The sequence below is a fragment of the Cetorhinus maximus genome, chromosome 3 (assembly GCF_964194155.1).
Source record: "Cetorhinus maximus chromosome 3, sCetMax3.hap1.1, whole genome shotgun sequence".
NCBI classification, from domain to species: domain Eukaryota; kingdom Metazoa; phylum Chordata; class Chondrichthyes; order Lamniformes; family Cetorhinidae; genus Cetorhinus; species Cetorhinus maximus.
In genome coordinates, this window is record NC_135881.1 from 144,173,241 (window position 1) to 144,192,746 (window position 19,506).

Sequence of the window (19,506 nt, forward strand, 5' to 3'; positions counted from 1 at the left end):
TTGCTCTGGGCCTAGAGTAGGCCAGACTGGGTAAGGAAGTTGTATTTCCTTTCACAAAGGATGTAGTGAACCAGATTCTGATGATCTGCTAGCTTCTTAATACCATTACTGATACAGCTTTTAATTCCAGGGCCAGAATTTTACACCCTCGCACCCCCCAATCCCCTGGTGAGTTTTGAGGTGGGGGGTAGCATGAAATTGTTTGGACGGGATTCCCTCCGGGTTCCCGTCCGCCCCGACTTGGTACCCTGGGATGGACAGGGCCTTGGATGGCCTTGCCACGATTAAGGCCCTTAAGTGGCCACTTAAGGGCCTTTTCCCACCCAACCTCAATTTTTAGGCTGGTGGGCGGATGACATCTCGGGGGGTAAACGCGAAAATAAAGTAAGTCGATCTTGGGTGGGGGGGGTGCGCCCCCATCTGACTGGGGGCGCCCTCTGCTTCAGGCCCAGTGTCCTCTTGTGGTAATTATAGTTTTATTTAGTGTGTAATATACTTTAATAATAATGCGTGTAAAGGAAGATCACATGATCTTTAGTACCCAATAGGAGAGTAGCATGGGCTACCTCTGTAGTTAGTAGCGTAGAGATAGGGTTTGAAGTGAAAGCACACGTGTAGTTGCTGCTAAGTACCTTTGTGAATAAACTAAAAGTTTCTGAGAAGTGTCTGCTAATCAACTCTATCAAAAGTACTAAGATTTCTTTACTCTATACTCCAATGCCTTTGCAACGAAAACTCTTCAACAGCGAACCTTACTGTAACTGTTTGAACATGGTTCCTTGGAAATTGGACAGGGGACATCGGCCACAGATAAAGAGTGTATTTTTTTTAATTCATTCACGACATGTGGGCTTTGCTGGCCAGGCCAGCATTTATTACCCATCCATAGTTGCCCTTGAGGAGGTGGTGGTGAGCTGCCTTCTGAACCGCTTCAGTACATGTGGTGTAGGTACACCCACAGTTCTGTTCGGAAGGAAGTTCCAGGATTTTGACCCAATGATAGTGAAGGAATGGCGATATATTTCCGGGCCTATCCTCCGAGATCCCAATCGCCCCCACCTTGCAACTCTTCCCTACCCTCCCCGCCATGGGACCTCTGCCACTTATCTGTCCTCCGGTTCCTGTGACTCAGTGCCAGGCTGCTCCCTGCAGTGCCTCTTTCGGCCACTGCAGTGCTGTGCCTAATGGGGCTGGAGAGCTGCTGGCCAATCCAAGGCAGGACTTCCTCCCAAGTGAGAGGTGGAAGTCCCACCTTATGCCAGCCAACGCTCGTTAGAGCATAATATTACACCGGGGCTGCTGGAATCGCCGGAGATACGTTCCCTGTCAACTCTTTGGATGCCGAGCCCCTGGTACCCTGAAAATTCAGGCCCAGATTTATTTAGTTAACTGAATTCACATTCACCAAATGCTAAGTGCCGTGGTGGGCGGAATTAGCAGCAAGTTTCCCACTGATTGGCGGGTCAGGTTCTCACGCCAGATCTTCCACTTGAAGCCCCATTAATTATGCATAGACATGCTGCTCGCTGAATCACGTGGTGGGACAGGCACTGATTCGTCCACCAACCGTCACCTCATGGGGTCAAAGTTCTTGGTGCTATATTTAAATGCCACCCGAACATACACATTGCTCTCTGCAGCCCAGCTGTGTGGTCAGAAGTTCTAGAGATGGGCCCAAGGGACAAAAAGACTGCACCAAGGTTTAGCCACGGTTCCCTGGAGGCTTTAATTAGAGATATCCCCCAACACCGGAAGGTCCTTTTTCCTGGGGATGGATCCAGGAGGTCCACCAACCTCACCTCAGCGGCCTGGGAGGCAGTCGTGAAGGAGATCAGCTCTGCGGGCACCTGCCAGAGAAATGCCATCCAGTGCAGGAAGAAGATGAATGATCTCATCCACTCTTACCAGGGTACGTCAACCTTCAGCTCACTCCAAACTCTCACGCTCATCACGACATTATGTACTCAGTATCACACAGCTCAGGGATCTCACACAATATTAGTGAGGGAGATATCAGCATTGAAAGCCTATTCACCAGCATCTCAACTATCATCCTGCAAAAACAGCATCTTCAGCCCTTACTGGGGAGTTCTCAGCACACACAGCAGGCAAGCATGCTTCCCAACCTCTGTTCCATCCCTTCTCATCACATCTCATCCATTTGTCTTCATGAAGGTCAAGCTCACCCACAACAAGAGGGAGAGATCCCAGGCTGAAGGAGGGACGGCTGACATCCAGGAGCTCTCCAAATTCAAGGAGGATGCCGCCAAGTTGGCAGGGGAGGACAGAGATCACTCCTGTGGTGAAGCCACAGCTATCCAGTGTGGATGAGCCCTCGATGAGTTGATCACATCCTGACATTCACACTGAGTGACATGCTATGTTGTATTCATCCTGTTCATGAACTAAATCTGTCTTCTCTCTTACAGGTAGTAGAAGGTCCAGACAGACCAACACAAGTCCTAGCCCCCTGGCCTACTCAGAGGAGGATGCTGAGGAGCCATTTGATGAAGATCCATCAGTGAGTCCACCTGCACCCTCCACCAGGACAGAGACTCATATCCCTGTGGGTCACACATATAGATTAGACTCAGGGTCACATTCCGGGAACACCTCACTGACACGTCTCTGCAGCAGTCAGAGGCAGTGACAGCCCAGGTCTCTGGCACTTGAAGGGCTACTGGAAAACAGGCACCCGCTGAGTCCAAGTCAGACCTTGGTCCAGCAGATTCTGCCGTAACTGTGCTCGAACCTGAACTCCATTGCTATAGACATTAGTGGGATCCATCAGCGGATAGGTGAGAGGGGCGTGGGGCACCTCAACCTCACTCCAGGTTCCCCTTGCTCTCAAGGAGTCAGGCAGGGGTCTGTTACACCCAAAAGGAGAACCAGCAGCTGGACACCCCAGGGCCATCAACTCAGGTGACTCCGAGCATGTCCAGCCGATCCCAAACCCCTCTGTCTGACCCCATCAGCTCCAGCAGCACAGACTGAGGTGGGTGTACCTGTCCCACAGCGGGACACCCAGTGTAGGGCGGGGCACTCCAGGTCTCAGTCCTCCAGAGGACGCCTGCCAATGTCATCAAAGACAATAAGGCCTAGCATTCAGCAGGCTGTGTCCACCTCTGCAGCAGATGTCAGGGATGAACCAAGTTGTAGCGATAGTGTTAGAAAGATTAAGAAACATTGCGCAGAATCGTCCCAGATTTGCACTAAGTGCAGTCGTGGGCAGGTAAAACGTCGTAAAACATCTCACTCACTGCCAGCTCAAGGGTCGCGATGGCAGGTTTTCACGCTGTATCGTCCCAAACCCGCTGCATTACTTATGCTTTCCCAGGAAACACGCCATTTTCATGATGGGCAGGATCTGATTCGCCCGCCAAGCCACCACCTTACCGCTTCATCACGACAGACGCTATATTTAAAGTCCAGCCACGTGCACACATTTCAGTACTTCCAGCCCACAACTATTGCAGGGAAGATGTCCACGAAAGGCAAAAAGACTGCAGCCCCCAGTTTAATGACGCATCATTGGAATGCCATTTGGATGCAGTGGAGGCCTGCTATGATGTCATCTACCACCGCTCTGGCTGCAGGACGGGCAGCTGCGTCACCAATCCAGCATGGCAGGCGGTGGCAGTAGTGATCAGTGCCAATGCTGCACAGAAGAGGTTGGCCATCCAGTGCAGATACAGGATGAATGATCTCATCCATGCAGCCAGGGTAAGGCAACCACCTCATCACTCTAAACTCACACATTGAAGCCCATCACACATTCACTGGCATCTCACTCACTGCCAGCTCAAGAGACATCACCACCCATGCTCACAAACATACCCTCATATGTCCATCTGGCCTCATCTCCCCTGGAGATTGCCTCCTCAGCCCTCACCACCTTGAGACCACTTGCGCAGATTAACATGTGCACCCACACACATCCTGGGATACCCTCCTTCCTCAGTACAGCTCTCATCCTACAGCCTCTTCCCTTGCCTGAGGCCTCTTCTCCTCCTTTCCCAAAACAAGACCTTGCCCTGCAGCCATTCAAAAATCACCCACATATGGCTGATCTGGTAGGTAGTGATCTACCCGTGAGCCCTCCTAAAAGTGAAGCGGTGCTGTCTGTGAAGGCTGGCGCTGATGACTGCGAGTGTTGACCGAAGCAAGGTAGGCAAATAAACTTTGAAGTCCCAAGCAAAGCGCAGGCCGCCAGGTGCACGTTGCTTATGTGCTGTTGTGAAGCACATCGGCCTGTTTTCCTGCCAACATGGGCTGATGATCCAGTGATGGGGGTGGACATCTGATGGCGGGAAATGGGGCCTGCCATCAATTGGCTGAGCGGATGATCACAAACTGGTTTCACGCTGTCATGAAACCGATTGCGCCATATTGTCCGCTCGCCACCGAACACACCCAATGCTAGCGGGCACAGAAAATCCCGGCCATTGATATCACTTTTCACTTATGGGTGTTCACTCACTGTTTATATCATGCACCTTTGTAAATACATTTGTTGTTCCCGATAATGCTCTCATCATTTTAATGTTGTTGTTCATATGCATCTATCTGCCCTCTTATTGTGAAGTTGACCTAAGCTCCCATTCTGTGATCACCTCCTTTTGTGAGCTTCACATTCATGTGTTGTCTAGCTGACTCATTTAAATTACTCGCCCAATGGGTAATGTCAGCGGCTTTTTATTGAAAGTGACTGTAAATTGCATTATGAGCTTTTATTCCTTACAGGACGCCATGGAGTTATGTGTGATTAATTGCCTTGATGGTTACCAGTAATTATGACTCATCTTCAACTAGGTGTCTTCATTGTTAGAGCCAATGCACAAGACCTGAAGCCATGATAGTATCTCCAGCCATGTGTGCATCTCTGTGGCTGCAAGAAGTGTCTCATTCAGGAGGCCACAATTGCATCAAGTCCAATTGACGCAGAATTTGCACTGGTGAGCTGCCTTTCACTTCCTAGAGCAGCTAACTGCAGCTTTGACTGCTGACCTTAAAGATTAGGGCCTGGTGAAACCTGAGGGTTGGCGGTCGAAGGCCGAACACTGACTTTGCTCTTGATGTGAGTGGTTGTAAAGGCCTTTCGGATCACTGGCATGCCACTAAGGGACAAGAGAAATGTGCTTAGACCCCCTTGCCTACACCTTACTCCTCCTGGAACTGTGTGGCTATCAGTGTCTCACAGCTACGTCTTCTGTGTTGAGTTGCTTCAATGGCATCCTCTCATAGAAGCTCATCATTATCTTCCTCCTCAGCTTCATACTCTTCCAGGTCTTCATTGTCCAATATGTTCTCAGCCTCCTCCATGTCTCCCTCCGGCAAGTCATCTCCCTTTTTATGCAGGTTACCCTCTGTGGAGAATACTGTAGAGCCCCACCTGTGTGGTCCAAGCATCAGAAGCGTGGCTTTAGAATCCCAATGGTCTGCTCTACAGTGTCTCTTGTCGGGTTATGCGCGGTGGTGTATCTCTCCTCAGAGGCACTTTAAAGACGACATCAGGGGCTGTTGCCATGGAGCTCTCAAAGCCCCAGGTGTGCAATTGATGGCACCCTGTACTCTAGGGAAGCCTGAGATAGCCTCGAAGCCCAGGAATCTACAGCCTCTGGCTGGCTTCATCCAGTGTGGAACTCACATAATGATGAGCCTTACTGTAGAGGGCATCTGTCACCTCCTTTATACATTTATGTGGTGAGGATTGAGAAATGCTGCATAGGTCCCACTGAATGGCCCTCTGGCAACAAAATTGAGTGCGGCAGTGACCTTCAGGGACACTTGCAGGGGATGTCCTCCCAGTCCAAGCAGCATTAGTTCCTCCCGCAGAATGTGGTGGATATGAGTGACCACATCTCTTGACAATCGTAGACATGTGCGGAATTGTCTCTTCCTTGTCTCCAGATAGGAAAGGCATCTTCAATGGACCCTTGGTCATGCGAGTTGCCTCTGTGGGATGGATCTGACCTCCTTATCCTCTGGGTATTGTTGGGGCTCCCCGGGACCACAGACCTCAGGCCTGGCCTCCGCTCAAAGATGTGCTAGGCAGTGCCGGGTCCTCCTCCTCTTCTGCAATTGGGACACAACCATCAAGAAGGCAGCAGTGAGCACAGGCTTCATTATTCACTCCTCCTTCTCCCTGTGGATAGATAGATGCAACAGATTGATTAATGATGGGCATAGTCAACCTCCCAGTCGCAACCAGAAACCCACTGCCATGCCCTAGAGCTGCATCTGTGCTACTTGCCTTTCCCCGATCCAGCGTTTCAGCTTAGGCGCTACCTCACAGATCTGTGTGACCAAGATGCCACCCCAAATACTTGACATCTCAATCTCTGAGAGGTTGGAAGAGGCTTTAGCACATCCATGATATGTTCATTGTTCCCTCTCACCCCGTCCCCCCTCCACCCCCCCAAAACACCACCTATCACCCTCGTGTCTTAGTCTGCTTCTCTGCACACCCCACAACCCCATCATACCCCCTTTACTCTCCCGTCTCCATCCGTTCCCCCACCCCACCCCTGATGTTAATGCATGCAGATGGGGTTCCCGTCATGGGTCAGCAGGAAATTCGACCCGCACTCAGCCCGCCATGAAAGTGTTGAAGAGAAAATTCTGATTTGTTTTCCTGCCAGCGGAATTCCGACTTTTGGCCTCTCTCTGAATTTTCCGCTCCTGCCCCCCACAAAATCCACTGCTGGCAGGATCGGAAAATTCCATCCATCGAAAACAGAAAGTTTACAGCACAGAAGAAAGCCATTCTGCCGATCATGTCTGTCCAACTGCAAAAAAAAGCTGTCCAGCCTAATTCTAGCTCTTAGCCTGTAGCCTTGCAGGTACTGGCACTTCAAGTGCATATCCAACTACTTTAATATGATGAGGGTTTCTGCCTCTACCACCCTTTCAGGCAGAGAGTTTGAAACTCTACCCCCCCACCACCCCCGCACCCTTTGGATGAAAACATTTCTTCTCAACTCCCCTCTAAATCTTCTACAAATGATTTTACATTTATGTCCCATGGTTATTGACCACTCTGGTAAGGAAAACAGGTCTTTCTTATCCACCCTATCTAGGCCCCTCAGATACATCTCAATCAAATCTTTCCTTAGCCTCCTGTATTCCAAAGAAACCAAATTCAGCCTATCAAAGTTTTCATCATAGCTCTAATTCTCCATTCTAGGGAACATCCTCCCCACCTCAGAATGTGCTGCAGCAGCTCAGTGACGTCCTTAGTCCTGGCAACAGGAAGGCAACATGCCATCCTGCCTCAAGTCTGTGGCTCTACCCAATAGCAATAGTGATACTCACATCCCAAGGATGATTTTTTAAAAATTTGTCTGTTCCTCTAACTATAGAACCTACTATCGGTATTGCTTTCCTGACTTCCTCACCACTACCACCACCACCATCACCACCCCTCCCTCCACCAAACCCATACACCTGAGCCGCCCATGGTTCTGTGGCCTTGGCTGTAGCTTTGTTCCTTAGAAGAACTATCACCGTCACCAATATTCAGAATTCAATACCGGTTGGAGAGCGAGTTGCATTCAGACAACTCCTGCACTACCTGCCTGGTCCTCCTGGTCTCTCTGGCATTATGGGTTCCCTCTTTGCCTGCACTCTCCTAGTCTGTGAGGTGACCACCTCCAGAAACATGCTATTCACACAGCTCTCAGCCTTTTGGATGCACTGCAGTGACTCCAGCTGCTGCCCAAGCTCCTTAACCCAGAGCTCTAACACATCCAACTGACAACAGTTCCTGTACATGTAGTTGAACAGGACATGAGTAGTGTCCTGGAATTCCTGCATAGCACAGGAAGCCCATTTTATGGGCCTAAGGTTCCCTGCCATGCCTCTATTTATTAGACCACTGTCTAACCTTACCAGAAATAAAACTTTGTAACGCTGATCTGAACAATAAAAAAAGCTCATTAGCTGCTCACCAATCAGCTCATTCCCTTTAGGCATTTTTTATCTCTGTCCCTGATGTCCTTACCTCTTAGTCAATATTTATTGGTAGATTATTTTTAGCTTTTAGGTTAATTAACTGTTTTTATCTAACACCAAAACAGAAAGACTAACCACTAAAACACTAACCAATAAACTTAAAGTGCAAAGTGTGTTTGGGACAGTTCCTTGGAATGATACGTTCTTGAAGCTACCAGGGACTAGGCTATTTTGGACCTGATAATGTGTAATAAGACAAGACTAATTAAGGACCTCATAGTAAAGGATCCCCTAGACAAAAGTTATCAGAACATGAGCAATTTCACCTTCAGTTTGGGAGTGAGAAATCTGGGTCCATAACTAGTGCATTAAACTTAAACAAAGGCAATTACAAGGGTATGAAATCAGTGTTAGCTAAAGTGGACTGGGAAAACAGGTTAAAAGGCAACACAGTGGAAATGCAGTGGCAGACATTTAAGGAGAAATTTCATAACTCACAACAAAGCTATATTCCATTGAGGAAAAACATCTCTACCAGAAGGATGCATCATTTGTGACTATCTAAGGAAGTTAAGGGTGGTATCAATTTGAAAGAAAGGGCATACAAAGCTGCAAAGTTTAGTGGTAGCACAGAAGATTGGGAAAGCTATAAAAACCAAATGAAGAGGGAGAAATTGGAGCGTGAGAGTAAACAGACAGTAAAAGCTTCTACAAGTATATAAAATGGAAAAGAGTAGCTAAAGCTAGCATTAGTCCCTTAGAGGGTGAGACTGGGGAATTAATAAGGGGAAAGTGAGGAATTGGTAGACATTTTGAACAAGTATTTTGTATGCATCTTCACAATAGAAGACACAAAAAGCAACCCAAGAATACTTGAAAATCAAGAGGCAAAAGGGAGGGAGGAACTTAGAATGATCACTATCACTGGAGAAAAATTAATGGGAATACTAATGGGACTTAAGGCTCACAAGTCCCCTCAACCTGATGTCCTGCATCCTAGGATCTTAAAAGAAGTGGCTGCAGAGATAGTCGATGCATTGGTTCTAACCTTCCAAACTTCCCTAGATTCTGGAAAGGTCCCAGTGGATTGGAAAACTGCAAATGTAACATCTCTGTTCAAGAAAGGAGGGAGATAGAAAGCAGGAAACTATAGGCTAGTTAGTCTAACATTTGTCATGGGGAAAAAGCTAGAATCCATTATTAAAGAGTAAGTAGCAGGATATTAAGAAAATTATAATACAATTAAGCAGAGTCAACATGGTTTTGTGAAAGGGAAATTGTGATTGACAAATTTATTAGCATCCTTTTACGATGTAACAAGCAGGATGGATAAAGGGGAACCAGTAGGTGTAGTGTATTTGGATTTCCAAAAGGCGTTCGGTAAGGTGTCACGTAAAAGGTTACTACACAAGATAAAAACATATGCTGTTGGGCGTAATATATTAGCATGGATAGAGGACTGGCTAACTAACAGGAAACAGAAAATCAGGATAAATGGGTCATGTTAAGGTTGGCAAATTGTAACTAGTCGAGTGCCGCAGGGATCAGTGCTGGGATTTCAGCTACGATCTGTATCAATAGCTTGGATGAAAGGACTGACTGTATTGTAGCTAAATTTGCTGACAATATGAAGATAGGCAGGAAAGTAAGTTGTGAAGAAGGTATAAAAAATCTGCAAAGGGATATAGATAGGTTAAGTAAGTGAGCAAAAATTTAGCAGATGGAGTATAATGTGGGAAAATGTGAGATTGTCCACTGTGGCAGGAAGAATAGAAAAACAGAATGATTTAAATGGAGAGAGACTGCAGATTGTTGTGGTACAGAGGGACCTGGGTGCCCTTGTACATGAATCATAAATGTTAGCATGCAGGTACAACAAGTAATTAAGAAGGCAAACGGAATGTTGGCCTTCATTGCAAGGAGGATGGAATATAAAAGTAGGTAAGTCTTGCTGCAACTGTACCACTACTTGTGCAGTTTTGGTCACCTTACTTAAGAAGGGATATACTGCATTGGAGGCAGTGCAGAGAAGATTCACTAGGTTGATTCCTGAGATGAAGGGGTTGTCTTATGAAGAAAGGTTGAACTGGTTGGGTCTATACTCATTAGAGTTTAGAAGAATGAGAGGTGACCTTATTGAAACATGTAGGGCGGATGCTGAAAGGGTATTTTCCCTTCATGGGGGAATCTAGAACTAGGGGGTGTAGTTTAAAAATAAGGGGCCTCCTATTTAAGAAGATGAGGAAGAACTTCTTCTCCCAGAGGGTCATTAGTGTTAGGAATTCTCTCCCCCAGTGAGCAGTGGAGGTAGTGTTTGAACGTAATCGCATTTACTGTTTCACCAATCTAACCCTGCAATTTATTGCCTATGGAGCTTGTTGTTCTTCATTGGTTGGACATGTAGAGCATTGAGTTTAATAAGATGCCAAGGTCTCTCTTAATTTCATCCTTAGTTATTACAATAATTCGTGAAGTGTGCACATTATCCACGTTCCTTCCTATATGCAATATTTTTACAATTTATGCGTGGGATTGTAACTTTAAAGTCACTCCATTGAATATATTCAAGGATGACTTAGATAGATTTTTGATTGACAAGGGAGTCCAAGATCATGGGAGACAGGCAGGGAAGTGGAGTTAAGGCCACATCAGATCAGCCATGATCTTATTGTCTGGGGGAGCAGACTCAAGGGACCAAATGGCCTATTTATTCCTGCTCCTATTTCTTACGTTCTTATGTTCTTAATAGTTATGTGTAACTTGTCTGCACCACTCCACACTATGTGTTGATTGTGATGTGACTTGTTGAGTTTTTCCCTCTGTTTCTCTGGTGTCACCTGCTCTGCTCCCAATAAATTCTACTGCTGCCAGCTCTCCCACACTGTTTAAATCTGTTGCCTGGTCCCAATAGGCTATGCTGCCACCAGCTCTGGTATACTCCCCTATCTGCTCTCACTGAATAGAAAATGATTTTCACATGTGGAGCATATGAATGAACATATATATATATAAAATGAAACTTTGCTTTCTTTATATATACTACAGGTGGTGCTTCATTGGACCTTAAGGCTTGTCCTCCAAAACCTGCAAAATGGATCTTAGATATGACCTGGCTAAACCTGGTGGAACTGCGTAAACTCAGGCAATTTGCAGATATCTTGGACCAAGTATGTTAAAAACTTATGAAAGCTGGTTTTTTGTGTGATACAGTTGATTTGAAGTACAAATAAAAAAGATTATTATGGTTGCTCTCCAAGACCACCTCTATTGATCCTGCTCACATGCTCTCTGATTTACAGTATTGCCTCCTAAAACTGATTGACTAAAATTCCTAGAGAGCATGTACCTATGAAGATGATTCCAGCAGATGGAACAAAAGATGCTGGGTGCTGGGAAGTACTAGCTCTTCAACTTGAGAGTCAGATTGAGCTGGTTCAAGGGAGTAGGACGTCAATAGAAATAGAAATAAAGGCAGAAATTGCTGGAATTACTCAGCAGGTTTGAAGGTTTGGCAACATCTGTGCAAAGGAAAATAGGGATGAATTTTCACCATGGCAGTGGAAAACAGGAGCAAGATTTGTTCTTGGGCTAGAAACCCATCTCCCAGGGAATGAATCAAAGTTGAGATTTTCAAGTGGCTGAGCCCCTAATTGGCAGAGACAGATTTTCTGGCTAATTAAGGGTGGTGGACAGGCTCTCAAAGCTAGGTGGGGTGGGGGGAGATGTGGCGAGGTGGGTGTAGAGTTGGGGGGTGGGTGGCAATCAGAGGCTTTCCAGCTTCAGAGAAGCATCTGGCTACAGTAAATGGTAAATAACTGGGAAAGCTCCTCAACAAGAAGGTGGCCTCTCAGCCACTTTTTAAAGACATTAATGAAAGAAAAGAAAAAGCAGCCAGCCACCACTGTGGGGTTAGCAGGGGGTGGCCCACCTTGGCAGGTAGCGAGGGCCTGAAGGCCAGCCAAGAGCACTGGCCTGCCACTGGGTCTCCACATTGAGGCAGTTGATTTGCTCCACATTGCATCAGGAAACTGGAGATTGACTGGAAAATCCAAAATGTCCAGTACTGGGAATGATGCCCTGCAACTGACATGACACCCGGCGCCAGTATTTTTGGCCCTGCTCCTCCGTTCCTACCTTTGGGTGACATAGAGTTAAAATCCCAGGTTGATGAACATTCATCAGTCAATAAAAATAATGCTGGTTTTAAGAGACTGCTTCACATAGTGCTTATTTGGCCACGTACAAATATGAGTAGGGGCATGATCAGGAAAAGGACAACATGAAAGATCATATAAATTTAAAAGAAAAGCCTTACACAAATGTCAGGAAAAATGAAAACCCAGTGGTCTGAGAATGCTATAAAAACAGTAAACAGGTAATAAGTAAAAAAGGAACTTGGAAATAAAAAGAGGAATATCAAAGTTAACAGCAGAAATTTTTAAATTAAGGGAAAGATAGTGGTAATGGGATTGTAGGACCACTGAAGACAGATGAGGGCTGGAGAATAAGGAAATAGCAGACTTGTTAAATAAGTTCTCTGTTTTCACAGTGGAGGAAGGGGACAAAATCCTAGTGGTACAAGGAAACTTAAAAGTAATTAATGGGAAGAAAAGGATAATAGAGAAAATAATGTGCTTGGCTCCCTACAATTTCTCATCTACTAAAGCCAATTGCAACCAAATTTATCTTTGATGGAAAATTAGGGAGAACAGTGGATACAGACGATGTAGACAAAGATTTTCAAAATTGATTGTGACCGTTAATGCAATTGGGCAAACATATGGAAAATGAAATGTAACATTGATAAATGTAAAGGATCACAAATAAATTGAAAAAACATGGGGCATGAGTTTGTAATTAATGGAATTGAATTAATGTACAAAGACTAGAAAACAAACTAAAAAAGTGGTTAGGGATAATTTTTCAATGTCTACATAATGAGGAGGCGGAGGAGGGAAGCAACTGCAAGAATGAATCAGGTATTAGGTATTCATCCAGAGCAATGGAGAACAAGTATACAGATATTATTTCAAGGCTTTACAATAAATTTTTTGAATGCTGTGTTCAGTTTTCTTCAATTCATTCCACATGTATTGAAAAGGTGCAGAAAAAAGGACGATTTGACCTATCCCACATAAAAACGAGTTAATTTATAAGGAGAGATCAGAGAAACTTACTGGCAGCTGTAACTTCTGAGTTCCCCAATGTCGGATTGGTGGGGCTGCGTGCGGGTGCGAACCCCAAAGATGTGCTGGGGAATCCCCTTTGGAGGTTCGCAGGTAAGGTTTGTACAGCAACTACTGAGAAGTGCAAACTCCCCCTGGGCACTGCAAACCATCTGAAAACGCAATTTAAATTTCAAACTTTGGGTGGTTCCACCTGGGTTACACCAATAGTTATCCAGAAAAGGTTAGAAGGATTAAAACCACTTCTAACTTCTGAGTAACTATTGTACAGACCCAGACTGGCCCACCAGGGGACTCCCCAAACCCCCAGGCGTCTCCCCTCACTCCCCGGCTACCCCGTCCATGGGGCTACCCCCACACCCCCGACCCTCCAGGGGACTCCCTGCCACTCCCGAACTACCCCCTCCCATGGGTCTCCCATTCCATTGAGCCCCCAAACTCCCAGGGTCGCCCAACACCAACCTGACAAGCCCCTACATGGGATTTCCCCCACCCAAATGGGACTCCATTCCAACCCAGCGGGCCTGACTCTCATCTCCACCCCCCCACCCCCAGGTCTGGCGGACACAACCCGAGGCCTTATTACTCCCCCCCCCCCCAACCCCAAACTAGGCCCGACACCCTCCCCCGCAACACCCCGGAGACCCAACATCAGCCCCCTGCAGGCCCAACCACCCTCCAAGGCCCGGCACCCTCCCAGGCCTGAACACTGCCCCCCCCCCCCCCGCCCCCCCAAGAGCCTGACCAGACCCAAGGCCTGACCGCTCACCCCGAGGCCCAACACCCTGTTCCTCCGACCCAACCCGATCTAAGACCTAACCTCTTCCCCCTCCCCTGGGCCCAGCCTGACCTCCCCCCCAACGATCTCCAATCCCTCCCAACTTCTGACCGCCAACTCCTCCTACCCCTCTGACCTCTGATCCCCCCATCCCCCAAATCCTATCCACTTATCCTTGACACTTACCTTCTCCCTGCCCTGTCAAGGACCTTTAAATTTCAATGGACCTTTAAACTTACCTGGTTTACGGCAGCTCGTGCTATTAAAAAAGGAGGCATGGCTTTCTTCACCAACTCTCCTGAACTTCGACGCTGGGCCCTAGGGACGCGCTGTACTCCCTGGATCTCGCCAGGCCTGAGTCAGAAGGTCAGGTGAGATAGCATCAAAAAAGAAATTGAGGTAAGTAATTGGGTACAGAGCGGCAATCTGGAGCCGATTGCCACTCCGAGAAAATTCAGGCCCATGTTTCCAGCTCAGAAGGAAGGTAATTAATGGCAAACCTCCTCAAAGTGCATAAATATAAAATTGTATATACAAGGTCAATCTTAATTGTATGTGTATAGATTTCTTAGTATGCCACAGAAGGTGACATATAAATGAAAATTAATGAAAAGTAAATTTAGAATAGTTATTGGGTTAAACCTGTTAGAGTGGTAAGTATTTATATGCTAAATAAACACGGTGATTATTTATAACACATTTAAGCTCAGTGGTGAAACCGTTACAACGTGACTTGAATGTGTGCTGGTGGGCTGAAGGGTCTTTTTTCCTTGTTGATTTTTCTTTTGCAACACAATGAAAATTCTTTCAGTTCACCCAATCTTACAACAATGTTATTTGAATAGATCGGGAGAAATGAGAAACTGTGGAAAAACTGGTTCGATAAAGAAGCTCCTGAGGAAGAAGTTCTGCCAAATGCTTATGACCAATCCTTGGACTGTTTCCGACGTCTTCTCTTGATCAGATCTTGGTGTCCTGATAGAACCATCGCTCAGGTATTCATTAGAATGTAAATCTTGATTAAGCTGTTTGTTAGATTCCACATTGCTTAAACAAACAAGTTAACTTTGGTTTATGTGCACTGACATTGAATGTGAATTTCAATGAGCAGTATATTTCATAATTAGTGATAGTATGGAAAGTTACTGTGTGGTTTCATCTGTGAAAGGCAACATGGTAGTAACCAATATGACTGATACATGTGTTGCAATCAGGTGCATCACCGCCAGAAGGAATTTCCCTTTCCTCACTAAATTCCCAAAAAACATAACCCACAAGTGCTGTCAAGAATCAGCAACAAAATGAACAACTGAAATCTGTGTGAGCTACATATCTGCTAACATAATGGAAACTACAAATTCTATGAAATAGAATACATTTTAAAGAAATAAGAAGAAAAGCCTTTGACGTTTTGGGTTAATTCAATGACAAATCAAACTTGTGATATTCAGAAAATTCAACAGTGGTGCCAGAGTTCTATATAGTTTATTCTTCCATGACACTCAATTAATTTTTGCTGTCAGGCACTGCTTCCTGGCCAAATAACATACACATAACACTGCTGTCATACTCATTGAAGGCATATCCTACTCATAACTCCAAACGTGGATTTTGTTCTTATGGAAGTTTTTGAAATGGACACTCACAAGATGGCTAAGATGGCTGCAAAAGAGTCAGGTGACCGCTGCAACTTACAACGCAGAATATCTCAAGCTTCCAGAAAGTTCCTAATTGAGTCATCCTGGGTGGGCTACTTCCCCTTGAATGGACATACCTAGACAGTACCCCTTTGTGGAATTCACAGCTGCCATTGCTTGAAGCAATAGACCTCTAGACTTCTTGGGTAGAATTTTGCTCTTGGTGGGCAGGCGGGCCCCACCGGCTTGGCGGCGGGCAGGCAGCCGATTGCCACCGCCGAAACGGGCCCTGCCGCCATTTTGAGTGGGCGGGCCAATTAAAGCCCGCCCAGCGGGCCGCCCGACAGGAAGCGCTATGCACTTCCTGTGCGGCGGGGGAGAGATTCCCCAACTGTCAGAGTACACTCTTTCACGCATGTGCACGAAAGAGCGCACATCTCCCTGAGACTAAGTGTTACCTCAGGGAGATCACTGACAGAGTTTCAAACTTTAAAAATAGAAAAATATAAAAATTATTAACATGTTCCCCTCATGTGACAATGTCAGATGAGATGGGACATGTTAATAAGTATCACGAAAACTTTATTAAAGTTTTTTAAAACCGACATGAAACCTCATCCCACCAGTGGATGAGGTTTCATGTTTTTTCAGAAGGCCGTTGGGGCTCTTGGCCTGCCCGCCAGCCTTAAGCTTGGGTGGGCAGGGCTTTTAATTGGCTTAATTATCCTGTAAATGGCCTCAATTGGCCTAATTATCCTGTCAATGGCCTCAATTGGCCATTGACAGGCTGGCGGGCGGACAGCTGATCGCGCTGTCCCCCCGCCTTCCTGAATATTTAAATGGGGCGGGATGACGTCAGGGGTTCCCCCCAACATCATCCCGCATCATTTTCATATCGGTAAGTGGGCCCTGCCCCCAGCTCACCGACGGAAAAATTCTGGCCCTTCTCTCCAAGATCAATGCCTCACAAAAAAGAGCTGAAGAGATAAGTTATCTACAGAATAAGTGTAAAAGACCACCATCTGTCTTCTATTGTGTACTTATGTCTTTGAACTTCCAAACCATTCTGGTTAGACAATACCAGTCTTGTGACTGAAACCGGCTTGAGATAACAAGTTTTATCTAAAGACCCAGAGAGAAACCTAGGCAGTCTGCAAGAGAACACTGAGCAGTACAGAACAGCAGGAGCACAAAGCTGTGCCATCTTTACCTTTTAAAGAATGGGAGGCTGTAAAGTCTTTAAAACGCTTCCCAGCCTGATTCCAAAACTCCAAGGCCATCTGTAAAGAAATTTGACCTCCTGATACGAAAACCACAAGTGCTTACCTTCGTGAGCTGCTGAAAATTCATCTCTCCAAGGGAACCTTGCAACAATCCGGATATCTGACTTCAGCTATTTGAACCCATCTCAACCATAATCCGAGAGTGGAAAAAGACTTCTTGCTCTATTGGGTCCACAATGACTGATTTCCTACAACAAGCCAATCACATGAATTGTTAACTATTCTTTTTGGTTTGCCACTTGTAGAGGTGCCCTACCTTCTATAATTGTATCTTTCTTGAGTGCGTGGTATGTGATTGATGTAGCGTTTAGACTCGGGGTTAGTATGTGAATAAATAATCTTTACTTTTAAACTCCCAAAAGTCTGTTGCTGTTTGCTTAAATTGACCATACATTAAAGAGGGCTTAAAAACACAAGTATCTACCTTTACAAAACAACCACATTGATTGCAGACAGTAAGAGAAGGAAATTGAGAATTTGTTTATTTCTCCTCCACTGTCTGTAACACCGTGGAATCAATTCAAAGTGGCTACTTCCATTGTGTGGGAGGTGGGCAAGGGAAGCCTGCTGACTGCATGATTGAAGCAGTTGGAGGCCCAGAACCATATTCATTGGTGAGCTGCTCATGCTTTTGAAGCAGCTCACCGATCAGGGTGGTGGGAAATCCACTGGTTTTCTGTGACCCATATAATTCTATCTCTTTGAACAACGGCCTGACTGAGGCAGAAGCCTCAACTGCCAGAGGTTAAAATTACTGTTGGCAGTATCAGAGCAGAAAAAGGAGCTGTTAATTTTAATTCCCATTTTACCTGGTTTCCTCTAGGCAGTGAGTTAAAAACCACAATCAAGAAATTGAGCTGGTTGGAAACTGAGTCCAGTTGAAAATTCCCAAAAGCAGTATCCATGACTCTTTCCCATTTTATTTTCAGCATTTTATCCTTCTGCATACAGTACAAGGAAAGTAAAGGCCTTGATGTTAACCCATCGCAAAATGCAACCCTAATCCAACACTCACGTGCACATTGACATTTTTATGGAGGCAGGTTTTGTGGCGTCCTGGTGTCTTGCCATGAACAAGCATGACATTTCATAAACATATTTAAATCAGGCTCCCAATTGAATAATAATTGCTTATTGGTTTAGGAAGCTTTTGAGAACTGAAAATATGTAAGTGAAAACAGTAATTTGCATGTTATGAAAAAAGAAAAACAAATTACATTTTTTAATTAAAAATGGAAATGATTGAATGGCTGTGTATTTCATTGAGTTTCGTTAATACAATAAACACTATGTTTTAATCTTAAACATAGATGGATGGAAGCTGATTTGAAGTAGGACTCTACCAAACAATTCCTTAATTTTGCCATTTGTTATTTAGGCTCGTAAGTACATTATGGATGCAATGGGAGAAAAATATGCAGAAGGACTCATCCTGGACTTGGAAATGACCTGGGAGGAATCAGATAAATATACTCCTCTTATCTGTTTTCTGTCGATGGGTTCTGATCCCACAGATTCCATCATAGCTTTGGGCAAAAGAGTCAAGATAGAAACACGCTGTGTTTCTATGGGTCAAGGACAGGAGATCCATGCCCGTAAGCTTCTCCAGCAAACCATGACAAATGTAAGAGAAAACATCCACAAAATAACATGTTGGGGTTTGAGAGTTATTGTATAGGATTAAATATTTTTATTTAAGAACACATCAATATACCTCTAAAGCTATTTTTCTTTTATTATTTCATACTGAAGTACAATGTGAACAAGAGTTTTGTAGTCATGACCACCCCACCCTGGCAGAAAGCTGAAGGGATTGGGTCATCTGCATATTTTAGACATGACTGATTGACTTCAATGGAGAGTAAAGTCAGATGTGGTGTAAAACCTGCATTGCACCAAATCCTGTCAGTTTCCTAACTGACAAAACAGGTTCAAATTGCCACTTATGTTTCACTTCTACACAATGGCTGGTGGTCCAGAACCTACAACAACCCAGCATTCAGCTTTCCTGTGGGTTTACAAATGGAGATCTATTGCCTGCTAGCCGTCTATGTGATATATCATACCCATCTGCTAGAACCGCTGCTTCCTGTACCTTAGAAACTCTACAGTCTTCCAGGTGTGACCTAATCACTATTGAGATGCTGTTTAGAAATTCTTCCAATATCATTAGCTTCCTCACATTTTCAAAAGTTTGTTCCAGCTTCATTGATTGAAACCACCTGTCAAACAACATTTCTTTCGCCCTAGCAAATTTGACAAATGTTTTACTTGGTCTTTTCTTTAAGTCTGAAATTTCAACTGATAGGCTTCAGGGACAAGCTTGAAAGCATTAAGTACTGCAGTTTAAATTGTCTCATAATCTGTGGATTATTTTTCCAGAAAGCTAGAATATATATCCATAATCTTCCGAGCCAAAACATTTCACAAAATGAGAATCCATGGGCGGAATTGTCCCAAATTTGAACTAAGTGCAGTAGCAGGCGGGAAAAAGAATGTTTAACCCGTTGGCCACAATGGCGGCTTTTCATGTCATAACATCCCAAACCCATCTCTTTAATAATGCATTCTTGAGAAACATGCCATTTTGATGGCATGGGCTCTCATTTGCCCACCCGCTGCCATGTCACCACTTCCTCACACCGGGTGCCATATTTAAAATGCAGCCA

The 19,506-nt window shown here is 45.2% G+C and overlaps 1 protein-coding gene across 1 annotated transcript in view; it reads left to right on the top strand.

The window, feature by feature from the left end:
- Positions 1-19,506, top strand: part of dnah5 (dynein, axonemal, heavy chain 5) — a 531,647-nt gene that overhangs the window by 444,685 nt on the left and 67,456 nt on the right. Inside the window, exons 69-71 of the mRNA XM_078539077.1 lie at positions 10,999-11,120; positions 14,763-14,912; positions 18,216-18,461. Coding sequence (XP_078395203.1) covers positions 10,999-11,120; positions 14,763-14,912; positions 18,216-18,461 — 518 coding nt within the window. The remainder of the gene's footprint in view (positions 1-10,998; positions 11,121-14,762; positions 14,913-18,215; positions 18,462-19,506) is intronic.